This window comes from Schistocerca serialis, chromosome 3, assembly GCF_023864345.2.
Source record: "Schistocerca serialis cubense isolate TAMUIC-IGC-003099 chromosome 3, iqSchSeri2.2, whole genome shotgun sequence".
NCBI lineage: Eukaryota > Metazoa > Arthropoda > Insecta > Orthoptera > Acrididae > Schistocerca > Schistocerca serialis.
The window spans coordinates 401,483,853-401,501,085 of NC_064640.1; the positions used below are offsets into that span (position 1 = coordinate 401,483,853).

At 36.2% G+C, this 17,233-nt stretch overlaps 1 protein-coding gene across 4 annotated transcripts in view; it reads left to right on the forward strand.

Annotated features, from left to right (window-relative positions):
- LOC126470258 (ras-related protein Rap1) overlaps nucleotides 1-16,974 on the forward strand; it is a 58,100-nt gene extending 41,126 nt beyond the window's left edge. For all 4 annotated transcript variants that reach the window (XM_050097987.1, XM_050097985.1, XM_050097986.1 and 1 more), the window contains 2 exons: nucleotides 13,070-13,222; nucleotides 14,133-16,974. In XM_050097987.1, coding sequence (XP_049953944.1) covers nucleotides 13,070-13,222; nucleotides 14,133-14,222 — 243 coding nt within the window. In that variant the 3' untranslated portion in view covers nucleotides 14,223-16,974. The remainder of the gene's footprint in view (nucleotides 1-13,069; nucleotides 13,223-14,132) is intronic.
- Nucleotides 16,975-17,233: the final 259 nt, after the last annotated feature.

Below are 17,233 nucleotides of genomic sequence, written 5' to 3' on the forward strand. Positions count from 1 at the left end.
ATTGGAATGTTGTAACAAGAAACATGGGTAATTTGTAAGAACACTTGCATGTGAAATTTATATCATAGGGGCAACTGACAAGTTACCAGATACCAATTGCGAAAATTGACACGTAATGTGCGGCGAAGCGAGTGACTTTTCCAATACGAAATGAGACTAACATCTCACATTATGTTAATATCTGAATACTATAATAATTGTGTTGATTTGATATATTTGAAAATAGACACGGTTTTTAAACTATCGCTTCCACTGTTACTTCCACAAAGTACAGTTTCAAAAATCCTACCACAACAAAGGTCAAAATTTAATGATGATTGTGGTGTTGCTCACGCTGCTAAATACTGCATTTTTGGGCAACAACAAAGTTATTAAGTGGCAGGTGTCATTAGAGCGCAGTTAATAAAGTCATTTCATGTAATAATGAATAAACTAGGCACTCATCTTTTCATGTTTCCCACGCTGGTCTCGTTGTAAAGTTATGGCTCAATCGTCGAAAATGTAGGTGGTGGTGATTTCAAGCTCGGATGCAATGAGGCCTAGGTTTTATTCTGCTATATTCAAAAGTTTTGTAGATGTGCTTCACAAATCATTCTTGAAGATTAAGCCTTTCAAAGTTAGCACAATGGTGATGTAAAAAAAAAAGTAATCAGCACTTCGAATTTAAGTTACACTTCTTTTTTTATTGCTTTTGTTGCAATGGCACATAACACACAAAACATCGCTTCACAATACAAAACATACTTGAAAACATCTTCCTCACTGTTAAAGTTCACATTTTATAAACTCGCTACAATATGCGTCTTTCCAACATGATGTCCAACACTTGACCTTCTCAAGGTCCGACTCTAACTATCTAACAACTGCTTACGCACCCAAAAATCAGTTACAAGTACGTCAAAGATCATATTGACAAAAGAAAGAATACACATCAGAATAATATCATTGCAACATAAACATATTGATGCATCAAAGTATCTCTACATTAATGAAATCAAAATGGAATGTTGTCTCAGAAATATGTTAACTACTTTACAGAAACACAGCAGAATATTGCTGGTATCGAGAGGTTGGGTTGAGGTGCCGTAATGGTTGCGTGATTAAAGTACCATTACAAGTTGCATAATTATCTCTGAACGAAGAGCTCATTTGTGCTTCCAACAAGATCTATCTTATACCCAATCCGCACAATGAAGACCACACGTCTGCTATGCTCTGCAGTCTCCATTACAAATGATCACTGTTTCAAATGATTTGTTTTTTAAATTAACTCATGGGTCTTAGTAGGTGGATGGGTGAAGGTAAGTGGATCAGTTTTTATTGTCAAAAGTAATTACACATTCGGAAGAGAAGAGAGATTGTAAATATGATTACTGCTCATTTTAGACAGCAGTTGAAACTGAACTACTACTAGCTTCTAACCGAACTAAATCCTCGAAAATCGTGGTATATTTCTGCAACTGAATTGAGCAGCAATCATATTTAATCTTGCTTCTCCTCTAAATTTGTTACTACTTTTTACAGTAAAAGCTAATCCACTTACCTTTGCCCATCCACCCACCTAGCCCCATGATTTAATTAAATAAGAAAATCTAATCCTTTAAAACAGTGATAATTTGAAAGAGATTGCTTGGCAGGGTATAAACAAAATCCATGTTGTTCATCTCTTTTGATGTAGTTGTCACCACTATAAACAAAATATCTGGATCAGTGATAGTTGCACCTTTGAAAATATCGCTTGCAAGTGTTATTACATATTTCTGAAATGTAATTCATCTGAGCAGGTGGCACATTTGTATTGATCCGCAGTCTAATTTCAATTATCCTGTCGTCACAGTCATTGTAATTGACAGTGTTCTTAGATCATTATGGCATATGTGGGGGATAGTCTGCTGCAGAGCCATGTGTAAACAAGGTCTGGAGGTCTGTACACTATGATACATTTGTGCTTGCACCAACATTGTACTTAGTCATAAGATCTGCCACGGATCACTGCTTATACAATTTTACACAGTGGACTGGCCTTTCACCTTCACATTTTGTCATGTGGTGTGGACATCAAACAACTTTCTTATGACTTGACATGGTATGATATGTGGAATAGTGATATCAATTTTCACTGTATTTTAATTTTTATAGAGAGCAGATTTAAACAATGATTTTAATTGTTCTGGCAATCATCTCTGGAACTTGTGTTTATATTGTGCATTTAGAAATTTGAAATAAATAACAGCCAAAAAAATTAGTAGTAGGGTATGGTGAATTCATAATGGAAGTGAGCAAAATTAGTGTACATTGAAAGGATGCTCCAAGCTGGATGAAATGTGCATATTGTACAAAAGTTACAGGATGTAAAGGGCTTAAAATATTGCATATCATTTAATATGTGAATTGGCGAGTGGCTGTTAAATTGCAGAAATCAGTCTGCAGCATCTTTAGTTTTGAGCTATGGAAATTGCAAAGCATCTTCAGAAATATTGTTCCACATCAGGTGCATGTCAATGCAAGATCTGGAAATGATTGCTAGCACAATTGGAACCAGTCATATTATTGTATAAATTTGTGAATAGGGAAGTAGAAAATTGTGTATTGGGCAACCACCAACCATTTGAGATGCTCATTCCCAGGTGCCAGGCCATAACAAACTCCTTTGTCAAGGTCACCTAATTAATGGATTTCCCCATTTGCAGTCTACATCATCACAAGAATGATTCCTCACTAGTCCCTGCTTCACTTACGTATGTCTTTAACTCCTCAAGTGGCTCTGTTGTACATTTTAATCCAGTTGGTTCAGAAGACTTAGTAGAATTTACCAGTTGTGGTTTCACCTGACACAAGGTAAATTGTAAGACTAATCTCTTTTGCATCAGTTTACTATGTTGTTGTGTGAAGTAAAGCAGTTCCTACAAAAAGTTCTAAAACGTGTTTATGACACTGTGAAAGATGGATTAATAGTCTAGCTATTTAGCTGATTAGGGTATTGACACCAGGTGAATGTTTAGGTTAATGGATGAGGGTACGTACAGATGGGTCAACAGCCAGAAAATATTGCTCATGTGAAAGTCAGCTTGCTACTTTTCCCTCCATAAGATATCCTGTGAACCATGGGTGAAGCGCAACAGGCAAATTCCACAGTCCTGGATTTCCAGAAGGGATGCAAAATGGTGTTCCACTGTTGAGAATGTAGATGAAGGTCTGAGCATATGGTTACGTTCCCAGATGTGCGAGTGGCTCGAAGACTTTGTAAGTAATGGATCCCAGAACATTGTCCTTGTGACAACTGTTCATCAGAAACAATGGTACTGTCATAACTGTCCCAGGTTGTGTTCTTGCGATCCCCACCAGCTCGAATTAGAGGGTGACTTAGAAGTTAAGAGGTGTGCTACTAAATTTGACACCATGAGGTTTGATTAGCATTCACGTGCTTTTTTACAGAGGTCCTTTATGAACTCGAATATGAATCACCGGAGGGAAAGTCTTTTCGCAAAGCACTGTTGAGGAAATTTAGAGAACCAGCATTTGAGGCCGACTGCAGAATGAATCTGCTGTTGTGAACTAACATTTTGTGTAAGGACCATGAATATAAATAAGAAAAACTAGATACTTACAGTCAATCATTTTTTCGCTTGTGTTATTTGTGGCTGGAACAGGAAATAAGGTGACTAGTAGTGTTGCATGGTACTCTTCACTGCACTATGATTTGTGGAGTATGTATGAATGAAGATGAAGAACTCTGACTCTGGTTCAAAATATTGGCACACAATATTAGTTGATGTGCCCTTCATCATTTCACTTCCGTACAAAATACCTGGTTACAGCAAGATTTCACAATTGTAAGAGCTATTTTTTAGAACTGAATCGTGTGAAATATGGAAATCTACACATGATGATATTTACTTAATTTTTGTGATAGTTCATTATTTGTTGTATGATGATCTAGTACTTCTTTAAATTGCTTGTCGCCACTGGTCCATGGTGTGCTTCATAATACAAGATGCCATCTGCAGCTGATATGCTGAAATTCATAGGGGTTACTAGTTTGCATCTTCATCAATATGATAAAATGTAATTACAAATATCACCATTGGATTGTTTTCACATGATTCCAAATACACCTCAATACACTGTTAATACTGTTCATGGATATACCAGAGTTAGTCTTAAAAGTTTTATTTGGCGGCAGTGCTGGTACACATATGAATCCCCACACCACAGTACTGTGCAAAATTCCTTCAGGAATAAAAACTAAAAGGAGCAGCCTATTATTGAAATGAAGGTAGGAAGTGCCCTTTTTTTCTTCTTCTCCAGTGAAAACTGTAGTGTGCCATTATTGCAGACATGTTCCTACAGATAAGATTGACACAATTTTTGTAGGTGGTAATGAGGTCTGTGACTGACTACACCTAGTATGTGTTTCACCTTACGTAGCATATTATGCAATAAAGGGTTGATGCAGCCCGTCGTGAAAATTTATCCACAAGAAATGTATTCACAGTTGCGTAGTATCCAAAATTTATCTTTTTGTATCTGCTGCTGTCCGTTTGGACAAAATATTAAGATATGTTGTTTATTTCTGCCACATTTTATAATTATTGCACAAGCTTGTTTAAAAACAAAATGTCTTCATAATTTGATAATTTTCATAATCCTTAAAAATATGTGACTGGTATGAGTACAACCATTCTTGCTTTTCAGACATGCTACTGAATGTGGTACATTTATGAATCATAGTATATAGTTCTAATGAAAGGGTGTATTTGCATTGGCAGTGCACATCCTGAACATGCAGAATCAGTGAAATACTTGCCTGTAAGTCATGGTCACAAAAAAGTTACAAAGATTGACAGTCATATCACTCCAGTCACATCATGCTCATTAGAAAAGTGTCCTGTTTTGGTTCTGTTGGGACTGATGGGAATAGGGGTTATTAGAAAGATAAATAACATACTTCCAGATCATTTGTCCGTAAATGCAAATTCAAACATTCAGCAGGAATGCAAGGGAAGGAGAGAGCGAAAATAGGTTCAGGGATATTTGGAATTTAAATTGTGACATTGGTTGTCAGGTGAACATGATGAATGTGTCCATCTCTCCTCTTTCAGGACCAATTTTAGTGATTATAATTTCTTTCAGCACCCAGATTTAAAAGAATTTCTTAATGGTTTCAGCCATGAAGATACAATGCTGAAAGTTCTCTCTCTCTCTCTCTCTCTCTCTCTCTCTCTCTCTCTCTCTCTCTCTCTCTCTCTTTTTGTTTTTGTTTTTTTTGTTTTTTTTTTTAAGCACTAAAATGTTTCTCAAATGATGTGTTTAACTTCACATTTTTACTGTCAGAGACCTTTGCCGTGTTAAAATTGAACAGATGTTTAGAAGAGTCCTTTGGATTTGCAAAACCATTGAAGGAAACTTCGTGCAACTACCATTAATGATTTCCTCTTGACTTAACTTCCAGGTTGGCGTTGATTGAAGCAATACCAAATATTGAAAGTGGATATCCTAAAACTACTGACCACACATGCTAAGTTTGTGTTCATTCTGGCTGTTATTGGAGTATAGTCTAATAATGTTTACGTGCAACCCATCACCTGTTAGCATTGAATATTACCCAAGGAATACAAATAAACTGAGGCTGCCCATACTGAATGAATGTAGGTTCTCTCTTGTGGAAGTTGGTAGTTAGCTTTAGCTCCTGTAAAACATGTAATTTATTTACCATCATATTTTTTTAAATGTTAACGTCGCCCATGTTTTCTTCAAATGTTCATTTTGGAAGACAGTTCATTAGTCACGGGTGAAACTAAAAGTATTTATAGAAAACTGGTACTATTCCCATTGGTTTATAGCAGACTAGATATTTGCTAGTAGGCAACTCAAAATTTGCATCTATTTTTGGTGAAATTCACATTTTTTTTTTTTGAAAAATTTGCTTTTTTAAAGTGAGTAGGTGTAAAAATTTAAAAAGTTGTCACATTATGTGCCTTCAGATGAAGCCTTAGAGCTTTGAAATTCTCTGTCAGAAACAAACTGGTGATGGTGAACTTTTTGACTGGAGTGTTTGCTTTTGAAAAAACTTCAACAGTTTTTTTCCCAAAATGGCCTTTGCTTATGTTCTTCTTTACTGATATAGTGACATCATATTCATATGAATCCATTGTGGAAAATAGATGAAATATTTGTTGAAGTGATTCAGAAGAGTAGTCTGACTACATATTTAATATTTATTCAGTGATTAGCTGTACAGACAGTTAACAAAAGTATGGAAGTACAGGGAAATGACACTGCTACTGCTAATGTGTTCATCTCAGGAGCTTGAATTATATATTGCAGAAATACATAACAGTTTTACGTGTTGATCCTCTACAACACTAATATATCTTAACCTTTCCCGCCGGCCGCGGTGGTGTCGCGGTTCTAGGCGCGCAGTCCGGAACCGTGCGACTGCTACGGTCGCAGGTTCGAATCCTGCCTCAGGCATGGATGTGTGTGATGTCCTTAGGTTAGTTAGGTTTAATTAGTTCTAAGTTCTAGGGGACTGATGACCACAGCAGTTGAGTCCCATAGTGCTCAGAGCCATTTCTTAATCTTTCCAGTTTTATAGATTGCTTCCAGCATGATAGAAAGTGAAATCCGATGAGTATATGAACAGTATCTTTCCTGTGTACGCAATGTATAATGAGGTTCACTAATTTTTTTAAAGATTCCTTGTTCACGATTTTAAAAAATCATATAGTCTTCTGGCTCTGCTGCAAATTCTCTTTGCTTATTAGTATGGTCATGTGCCGAATGCCTTCCAAGCCACCTTTTCCCCATTGCTGATTCCTCTTGCTTTCCATTTTTGGAGTACATAGCGATTTCAATTGCAATACATGCATCGTAGAGCCAAGACATATTTGCTACAAGGGCAGAGTGCTGACACCTTGGGCACAACTATTGCAGAATAATTGTGTGCCATTTCTGGCCTTACATTTTCATGTAATATATTGACTCATTACTGTTGCCCAGTAAATACTAAGCATGTGAGGGGGCTCTTTTAGATGCTAGGCTTCATGATGTGAGTTCTACGTTCCATTATGTTCTTATACTGATTGTCTCGAGATCGAGCTTTGAGAGATCGTAGTCCATCAAATAATTTTGAATTTACAAATTTTGAGGCAGAATTCAAATCTATATTTACATTTATCAAAAAATGCGAATTTTTCGGGTCCTTAGTTATTAGTACGAGCGCCTTCGTATATTTGGTTACTGTGCTCATTCTGTTGTGGGCTTTAAAGTATGTTACCACTAGAGCTTGTTTTTTCCGATTTTGTTGTGAAGGGAATTAGTTTAGTATTATTGTACATTAACTGGATTTTCACAGTTGTTGTCCGGAAAGTTAAGGCAAAACAGTTTTTCTTAAATAATATTTAAGTTGTGGTCTTGGAATTCAACAAATAGGGTGAATCAAAAAGGACTTTACACTCATGAAATGATAAATAAATTCATTTAGATAACTTACAGAATTGGTAGGTGTGCCTTTTGTAGCAAACAACATAAAGTTTGATTCACATAGTGCCACCAAGAATGCCAACATAGTAGACAGTTAAAATTGTTACTTTCACTGGTGCGGATTGTGCTCACTGTGTTTCATGAAATGAACTCCACATCAACTGTTCCACAGATTGATGTAGAAGACACAGATGGGATGGTTTACTACCAAGAAGGTGGTGCACCACCTCTTTTTCTCACAGAAATTGGGGGGGGGGGGGGGGGGTTCATTGATAACCACTTCCCAGGTCGGTGAATTGGCCGTGAAGGTCTGATTGTCCCAGACTTGAAACCACTGGATTTTTGTGTCAGAGGTTTCATTAAAGACCGTTTGTATGTTCTCTCCCCCCCCCCCCCCCCCCCCCCCCCCCTCCTTCCCAAATGATTAAGCCAACCTGAAAAATTGAATCTATTCTGCAGTTGCATAAGTTGTGCCCAATTTGCTACAACAAGTGTGGGAAGAAATGGACTACCAGCAGGATGTGTGCTGCATTACAAATGGTAGTCTCGTTGAACCAAAAATGACACTTGACACTTTTATGTCAAACTTAAGGTTGTTTACTACAAAATGAAACATCTGCCAATTCTGTATGTTATTTCAATAAATTTCTACATCATTCCAAAGTTGTAAGGTTGTTTTTGACTTGCCCCGTATTGTTTACTACCCTCTCTACCCGTTGCCTGCAGCCCTTGCTGCCTTGCCTTTTGTCCCTAGTACTGTACATGTGATTCATTGATGCTTAAAACTAAATCTCTAAAATTAAAAGTTAATTGTAGGCTAGTTGTACTTCACCACAGGACTGAAACCTTTGCTGCCCAGACTCTGTGCCCCTCCTCCCCACCCTATCTATCTCCTCTCCACCCCCTCCTCTTCGATCTGATTTTGGGCCATGTTTTTTGTTACCTTGATTTGGAATTTAAGCCGCTTAAAATGAGTGAGATCATTGGTATATGGGGTATGATAGGGACCTCTTCAGCTTCAGGATCTGTGAGGATACCGTATTTACTCAAATCTAAGCCACACCTGACATTTGAGACTCGAAATTCAAGGGGAGAGAAGTTTTAGGCCACATCTCCAAATCGAAACAAAGTTGGTCCATTGTAATATGAGACACAATTTAGGTCGAATGAATGACGATACAACTACAGTAGTTTGGTTCGAGTCTTAAGCTTAGCAGTTAAGCTTCACCATGTAGCCATTGCTATGCTTCAGGTGCTCTGTCTGTATTTATACGGGTACCATTCCTTTTTGACGTGCTTCGTCTGGTTTGAATTGATTGCTTATTTTTCTTTGATCTGATAAGTGCCGTTTTCTTTGTTACAGGTGTTTATGTCACTCTAAGCTGAAAATTCATTACTGTACCCTGTCTTGCATTGTTTGTGGCATTCTGATAATGAGTGTTCACGGCCTGTCGCCGCTTGCGGCATGACTTGCTTTTGTGCCCGCTAACACCGCTTACAATAAATAAGAGGAATTGTCTCATTAGCAAAACAATGGCAAGAGACTGCTATTGGTTGTTACTTACACTGCTGCTTTCTTTGATAATGATCAACAAGAACCAAATAATAGACTGCGTATGATAGATGATGTTCTGAACGAGAGTTTAGCAAAAATTTTTCTCCGTTTGAAAATCTTTGCAGATGCCTCTGTAGTACATTACATTCTGCACAGAAATTAGTCATCTTAGATTTAAAAATCTTGTCAATTGCCGTGGTTCATTTCTGACTGTATCACTATTAGGCATAAGAATAATATGAATATAAACATGACATGATATGTATATTATTCTGCGTTTGCTGTTGTCTCACTCTAGTTTCACAGTTTATTAGGCAGACAGGATTTAAATGAGATAGCAGCAAACATGAAAGAATACATGCCAAAATGTTTATATTCGAATTATTCATATGGTGAAGAGAATACTGCATGTGATTCATAATTCATAAAAGTTCTTATTAGCAACGATCTCTTGTCACAGGTAGGAAAAAATTCAGCACATAGAGTTGGCCATATTGACAAACATCCCAAACAGTCTTGCCAGTCGGATTTTCGTAGTACGTTGAAATGCTGCTACATTCGAGGATGAACAATACGGAATTTGTATTTACTTCGTTGGATAATGTATGAAAATGCAGTGGTCGAAACTCAAGGTGAAGAAAAAAAGCTCGTCTTGCGCCTTTTTCATTTTTTAATTTTTTTTATTTACTGACGCAGAGGTTTTGTTGCCAGCATTTATCTTTGTGCCTGCAAAGCATGCCTGTGTAGCACTACATAATTCGACGACAGAATTTAGTTGTGGCGGCACCTACCAACATTTTTCAGAACTTCTGCTTATTTTGCACTTGATTCTAAGCCGCAGGTGGGTTTTTGGATTACAAAAACTGGAAAAAAGCGCGGCTTAGATTCGAGTAAATATGGTAGTAGCTTCACTGACAGTATTTTGCATAGTTTTAATCTGCGAATCAGTAAAACTACAAAGTTTCAGACAATTCTGATTCCATATTAGTATTCTCATCATAAGTTGATAAACCATTAATGCAACTTCCCTTTTTTTTTTTTGTTAAAACTTACTGCAAGGGGGAAAAATGGTTCATTACTGTGTATATACAATTTTTGTTTATAATTATATATAAGGGAAATGAATGTAGATTGTAGAAACATTTTGTGTAATGGTTTAAATGTCTTGCTATCACAGTTAAAACTGAGTATGAGGAAGGAACTAAACCACATGTTTTCACAGCACATCCTTTTCGTTCTCGCAGTTGATTTTAGTGGAAAACCTGTACATTATTATTCAAAATAATATATGGTCTATGACCATCTGAATGTTGGTAAGAGAATAGTGAATAAATTTGAGATTATCAGTCAAGAACTTTGATATTCTTTGTAAGAATGTTTTGTCTTTATACAGGGTGGCCCACCAAAATCTGCTACCTCATATTTCTGAAATAAAACAGAGTTTGAAAAATGCCATTGGCAGGCAACCACCTATGTCAGGGGCTTACTCAATGAGCAGGAATGCACTATACACAAAACCAAACACACATCACTTTCAATATAGATCTTCTCTTTTTTCTTTCTTTTTTAATGGTGGTGTGGCATTGTTCTACAATGGAAGACCCCCCTCCATCATTTTAATTGTTGTAGGATGGGTTAAATGATACACACACATGATACATCATTTGTTGTTCTTCCAACAAACATAAGAGGTGTACACCTATTACAGCCTAAGTCCCACTATACAATGATGCTCAGTCAGTCCTTGAGAAATGCCTCTCTCCCGGTTGACACTACTTGCAAATGACTATCGCTAATAAGAAGCAATATCATTATTTCTAAACAATTATATAACGAGTGACACAGTGATTATTGCACTGGACTTGAATTTGAGATAATTGTGATTCAGAACTGCAGCATACCACCCTGATTCTTTCCCAAAATCAATCCAGGTGAATGACAGTAGGTTTTCCTCTGGGGCACATCTAATTTACTTCCCCAGCCTTGTCCCATTGTTACCTACCCTCAATCTAATGACAATAATAGGACATAAAACCCAAATTTTCTTTCCATTTTTTTTTTCCTTAGAGCCAACTTGAGCTCGCTCCCCCTCCTTCCTCTGTCCATCTGCTGTTGAAACTTCACTTAAAACACCTGAGGTTGGCTGCCCAACAATTATATATAAGGGGAACCTGGCAAATGTTACCCATGCTGGGAATTGATCTTCCAAGAAACAGATTGATAAATCTTTACGTTGCTGCAATCAGGAGTCAGAATAATGCGTGGGTACATAACTGACACATTTTTGTCCAGCATACTGCGTATATCATGAGAAGGATGATTTGCCCTCCCATAGGCTCACAATATGGCTTCAGTGATAACCTGTTTATTTGCACGAATTGTGCTTTTTTTTAGATCTTTCTGGCATGTCTTCCATTTGGACCTTACTCCTGAATGTTTCTATTTTATGCCCCTTGCTGCATACATTTTGTGTGTGCACTGCTTATATTGCATTGTGATTATGCAATTTTCAATATAGAGTAATGAGACATGTAAGCTAGGTGCAGTGAAATTGTCACCAGATGTTGGATTCTGCAGCTTGTGAATCCAGACCTCACAGTGCCAGACTGAAGTGAAACAAAGCTAGGCTGCTGACAGTGTGACCTAACCATGGATGGCAAATGAATCAGAACCCTATGTTAAAGTGTTGCCATAAACTGTGGATAATGTGATATGATCTCGCATGTTACGTACATGTATATAAGCAACCTGAAAAATACGGTACACAGTGATCTGTGGCTGCTAATGGCAATGTAGTGTTTGGAAAAGTGTTATTTTTCAGTGCCTGTAGGAGAATACAGGATGAAGGATAAGAGTGCTGTAAATGTGGGAAAAATGTAATCCAGATGATTGGAAAAACAAGCGTACGGTCTTAAAGTACAGTATTAGCGATATGCTGTTTAACAGTCATGTTGATCAGAAATCTGGGCAGGACATTGCAAAGCAACATGAAGTGGAACTAGAACACATAGTCATTTGTTGGGAAGGGGAGATTAATTGGGAGAATGATAGGTAAGTGTAGCTGGTCTTGAAGTTCTTGAGTACAGCTAGTGTGTTTCGAATCCCCGTCCAGTTCCAAGAAAGGAACACACAGAGACTGTTGCGCAGTTGAGAGGCACACTACTAGATTCATAATCAGTATATTCGATCACACTCGAGTATTACAGGATGTTTTTAAACTCAAATGGGAATCTCAGGAGGGAAGATGTTCTTTTGGCAAAACACTTGTGAAAGTTTGGAAAACTGGTATTTGCGATACACTGCAGAATAATTCTACTGTCACAACCATTCATCTCATGTAAGGTCTATGAAGACAACATTAGGATAAATCAGGGCTGGTATGGAAGTGTATAGACAATCACTTTTCCCTTTCTCCAGTTGCTACTGGAATAACTAGCAGGGGTATGAGGTACCCTTTGCCATGAACGATATAATGGCTTGCAGAGTATGTATGTAGTTTTAATGTCCAATTGAGTAAAATTTAATGTGTAAATCCATCCAGTTCAAGTACTCTCCAGTTAGTCGAATTTTCCTGAAACATTTATTGTATTTGTAAGATATATTTTGAGTGTGTGGCATTTCCTTAACATGCATGTACCATAAAGCTAGGAGCAAAGTTCGTGTACAAAAATTCTGAAAGCAAGACAGATTCATTGCAGAGCAGTAACTGCATTAAAAACAGTGTTCAATTGTATAAAGAAGACATATGCAACCTGTACTTGATTTCAATTTGATAGCTTCAATTTTCCTACAGTGACATGCAGGCAATTTTTATGTTAAAATCCTGGTAGGTAATGAAAATAATATATAACAAGTTTGGTAATTTGATCCAGATTCTTAGTCTTGTTTCTGAGCATTGAAGGTACTATCTTTCGTTGCGGAGAATTTGTTTTTGGAGAGATTACTGCAACATACTGTGTTGCATTCCAAATGTATTACTGCAAATACTTGTTCTTTCGTCATTACTAGAATTGCATTATTATTTTTCAGGATACTGATGATGTTCCCATGGTGTTAGTGGGTAACAAATGTGATTTAGAAGATGAAAGGGTCGTAGGAAAGGATCAAGGTGTCAATCTTGCCCGACAGTTCAACTGTGCATTTATGGAAACTTCTGCCAAAGCCAAAATCAATGTAAATGATGTACGTATCTGAGAAAAATAGTTTCCTTTTAAAGACTTTTAAATCACTTTTCAAGTGGTGAGAACTTCTTGGTGTATCTTGGTATATATGTTTTCATAAATTATTAATTTAACAATAGGTTCTATTATATATTATTTCATATTTACTGAACTTTTAACTGTGCTATACTAATGTTACTGAAGCAGGTACTCATAAAGATGTTGGTTTTCTGCACTTCCATAAATTTTCTGTTCATAATGATGTTTCACTTCTTGCTTCAGAAATTGTCACAATCTTTGCAAATGAATTAGTAGGCATAACCTTGTGTCTTGTAAATTTACATGATTAAAATTGAGAGACTTTGTTCACAAATTTGAAGTTTTCTATTACGTAATCCAATCCAGAAGCAAAATTGTGTTAAATAAACATTAGTTAAAGATTTTTATTTTTAAAAAGGTTTATTCCTTGGCACCATTCGTTTCTGCTGTTATGGAGTGGTCACTGAACTTTGTTTCTGACTGTACAGAACAAAAATCAGACCACCATTAGCTCATATTCATTGTGTATACATGGTCTGAAATTACAAGATCTGTGAAACTGGCAATAAAAATTGATGGATAAGGAGGGGGCCCCCACACTAGGAACCTGAGAGGAAACAGAAAAAAATGACAGGCTTGAAGTAATGAAGAGATTAAAATAAATAGTGTTGCTACTTATTAAACTAATGGTTGAGATCACTTCAAAAGTCTGTTTTTTTTTCCCAGTGTTAGTTGCTGCTAATAGTAATCAGAAAATTGTAAAAGTAAATAATTTATCTGAATGTTTTGGCTTTATTGCAAAAAATCAGTAGATTTAACTTTGTAGTCCCTCTGTCCATTGAGTATCTGAATAAGACCACTCTTATAATAAATGATCATTTTGTCTTTTTCAGATCTTCTACGATTTAGTGCGGCAAATAAACAAGAAGTCACCTGAAAAGAAGCTGAATAAAAAAAAGAAGTCAGTATGTGAATTACTATAAGAAAGACTGGACCAGTGCTGTGATTGGCAATACTGAACACTGTTGAATGTGGCTGGTATTGACCAGTTGAAGAGGCCTCTCAAGGTATCTTCTCATCGGTGAATCTGTGGTCGTGCTGCTGTTTCAGATTACCCACAAGCCAGCCTGGCCATTATCCCACCCTCACAATCAGAGCACAAAGAATTGTAACACAGTGCCAGTGCTGTTAGTTCCAATTATTACAGAGAATGAAAAAGAATGTTCAATGGGAACTACTGTATTGGCCTATTGTAAAGAAATTCAGTGCAGGATATCCATTATTCCTTCTTACCTGGACTTCTGCATTATACCTCTTGATGGAGATGCAGTCATCCATCCAAATCTCTGGAAAAAGAGGAGGGGTCTGATTAATAATTCTCAGATTCATGAAAGTCTGTATTAGATGTTTCCTTCTTGAGCCTGTGGTGTTACATTTAATTTTGTGATCTGTATGTTTATCTGCTAATGTTATCTTTACTTGCGTCATGTATCATGTGACATGTTAAACATATTTATACAGTAAAAATTTATGCTGCATCATTTTATTGTTAAATTTCCTTTATTTTCTGTATGGATTGAAATATTTGTGATGTGCTTCAGAAATTCTGGCAGTGCTGTGTATGAATCTACCAATACAGGACTTGATTTATAACTTTTTAGGTACAAAGTATAGGAAGTGCAAATCAATACAATGAAAATTGACATTTCTTAGAAAAAGTTCATTTTATTCACCATTGTTTAAAATTGGTATGATGCTGAGGAGTTACTGCCATTTTAAGTGTTTGTTACTGCTTTATTTATTAGCTCTTATCAGTATGTGACGAATTTAGTGTTTATATTCATATACAAATTGCCTCAAATTATGTTACAGATCTATCTTATTAGACCTATGGAAAATAATTATACTTTCATTTTCCTTTGTTTTTCAGTTTCATGTAAAATCCCTGGCACTGTGCCACTAGTATAAAGCTTTCGTATTACTTTTATCCAAAAGTATGTTAATCTGCTATAGTTAATATTCATTGTAAAGATTTATCCTTTGAAATAAGCATCACAGATTCCAGGCTATTTATAAAATATAAAAGTCATTATTTCACATTTTGTGAACGTGAAAGTAGGACAGGTTTTTTCATTCAAGAAATATCCAATAAACTGTGGACATCCTATTGTTGTTAATGGGCACTTTCTCCACATCTTTAGTGCTGGGAATTTAGCTGAAAAACCAAAGGTTTTGTTATTTAATTTTAATTTAAATTTTAAATTATATTTATCACTGTTGTTGAACATAAATATTTAATGAAATCATTTTGGTGGCTATGTAAACATTTTCCATCTGCAAGTTATGTCCAGTAGGATACAACATATGTTTTCTATTTGAAAATAATCAGACTCTGAAATTAAAATATAACTGTAAAAATGTGCTTTAATTACAGTTCCAAGTAAATGAGCCGCAGTTATTCTGTTTTTCTTCAGTGTATGTCTGAAATTTTTTGTTAAGAGTTTCCTTGTGCTTGAAATGTCATGTCTGTATTGAGGGCTACCTAATTTTTGAATAGCTTATAGAAAGTTCACCTCAAAGAAATTCACAAAATAAAGGACCCTATTTCATTACCTTCATTAAATTCAAATTGTTGTGGAGAAGTCCCATTAAATAAAATTTTGAAATGTCCACTTAACGAAATTAGCGGGACCAATATAAGTGGTGTTAATGGATGATTGTTAATAAAGGGTCCCAAAATGTCATTTTATTTATTTTGCTATACAGGCATGACAACACGGAATTAAAAAGTTGCTGGTATGGTACCTGTGAAGCATTTTCAATGTTCTCTGCAAAGTGAGGAGTAACCATTCCTGCTTCTCTATCAAGTCATGTTGTAGACCAATCAGATGAAAGAATATTAGGTTGAACAATTTAAATTTGTGGCTTCTTGCACACATTGCAGAAATTAAGACTGACTGCATAAATTCTAGTTAACAGCACAGTTCTGTAACTGATTTGCCTGATTAAAACACCAAAAGTGTTGGATGCATCTTATCAAAATATGAATAAGCTACTACCCCTTAGCTCAGTGGACCTCTCTATGTGGCAAATTAAATGCCTTAATGGGAAGAGTAGCTCTTGTTAACTACTTAGATTTGAGAACTAAGTTATTTATAGATTAATGAGAAAATGGGCATTTGGAAGAAGCGCAAAGACCAGTACACTCGCGTGGTGTTTCGTTGAGGTTATGTGAAGAGTTGGATGTGCAAATCCAAGCAGCCATGTGATTTGGATTCTTGGTCTCAATCTCTCTTATAAATGATGTATTTAGATGATGTGTTCTATGACTGCCTTAAAGATGCTAATATTTTGTATTGAATGTTTTGCATGCCTATGTAATTAATGCACGCTGATTTCATTAAGAAAGTGGTCACATTAATAAACAGCCACATGTTGAATTATTTTCATTTGAATTGTTGCCATGGTTTTAAGAAAATTACAGGATACAGATAGTATATATTTAGTGATTCTCATTATCACATAGCCTACTTTTCCTATCACTTCTTTCCTGTGCACAGCCCCTCCTTCTTTCCAGATTGAGCAACAGAGCTGTACAGCAATATTCTTCCATGTTATGCGTGAATGCAAGGTTGTGTGTTCGTCTATGTGATCCATAAGTTGTGTGCATGATTGTATATATTGGTAATAATAATACTTTGGTTCATGAAAGTAATAAATCTATCCTGAATTGAATGAGAGTTTTAATATTACAGTGACATTTTTTAGTGCATGCTGTACACCGAAGGAGTTGGAGTGAAAATGGTGAATATATGTTAAATCCATAGTGTAATCACACTCGTTCAACGTGGCTGGCCTGCTATGCCATTTTGTGACCATCGAGCCTTCCATATATGCAATAAATACAGTACCTCGATGCCATTGTGATGCAATGGAGACAGGCAAATGTGTTCCAACAAACTGTTTTCTTTGTTGAAAACTGATCTTTAATCAT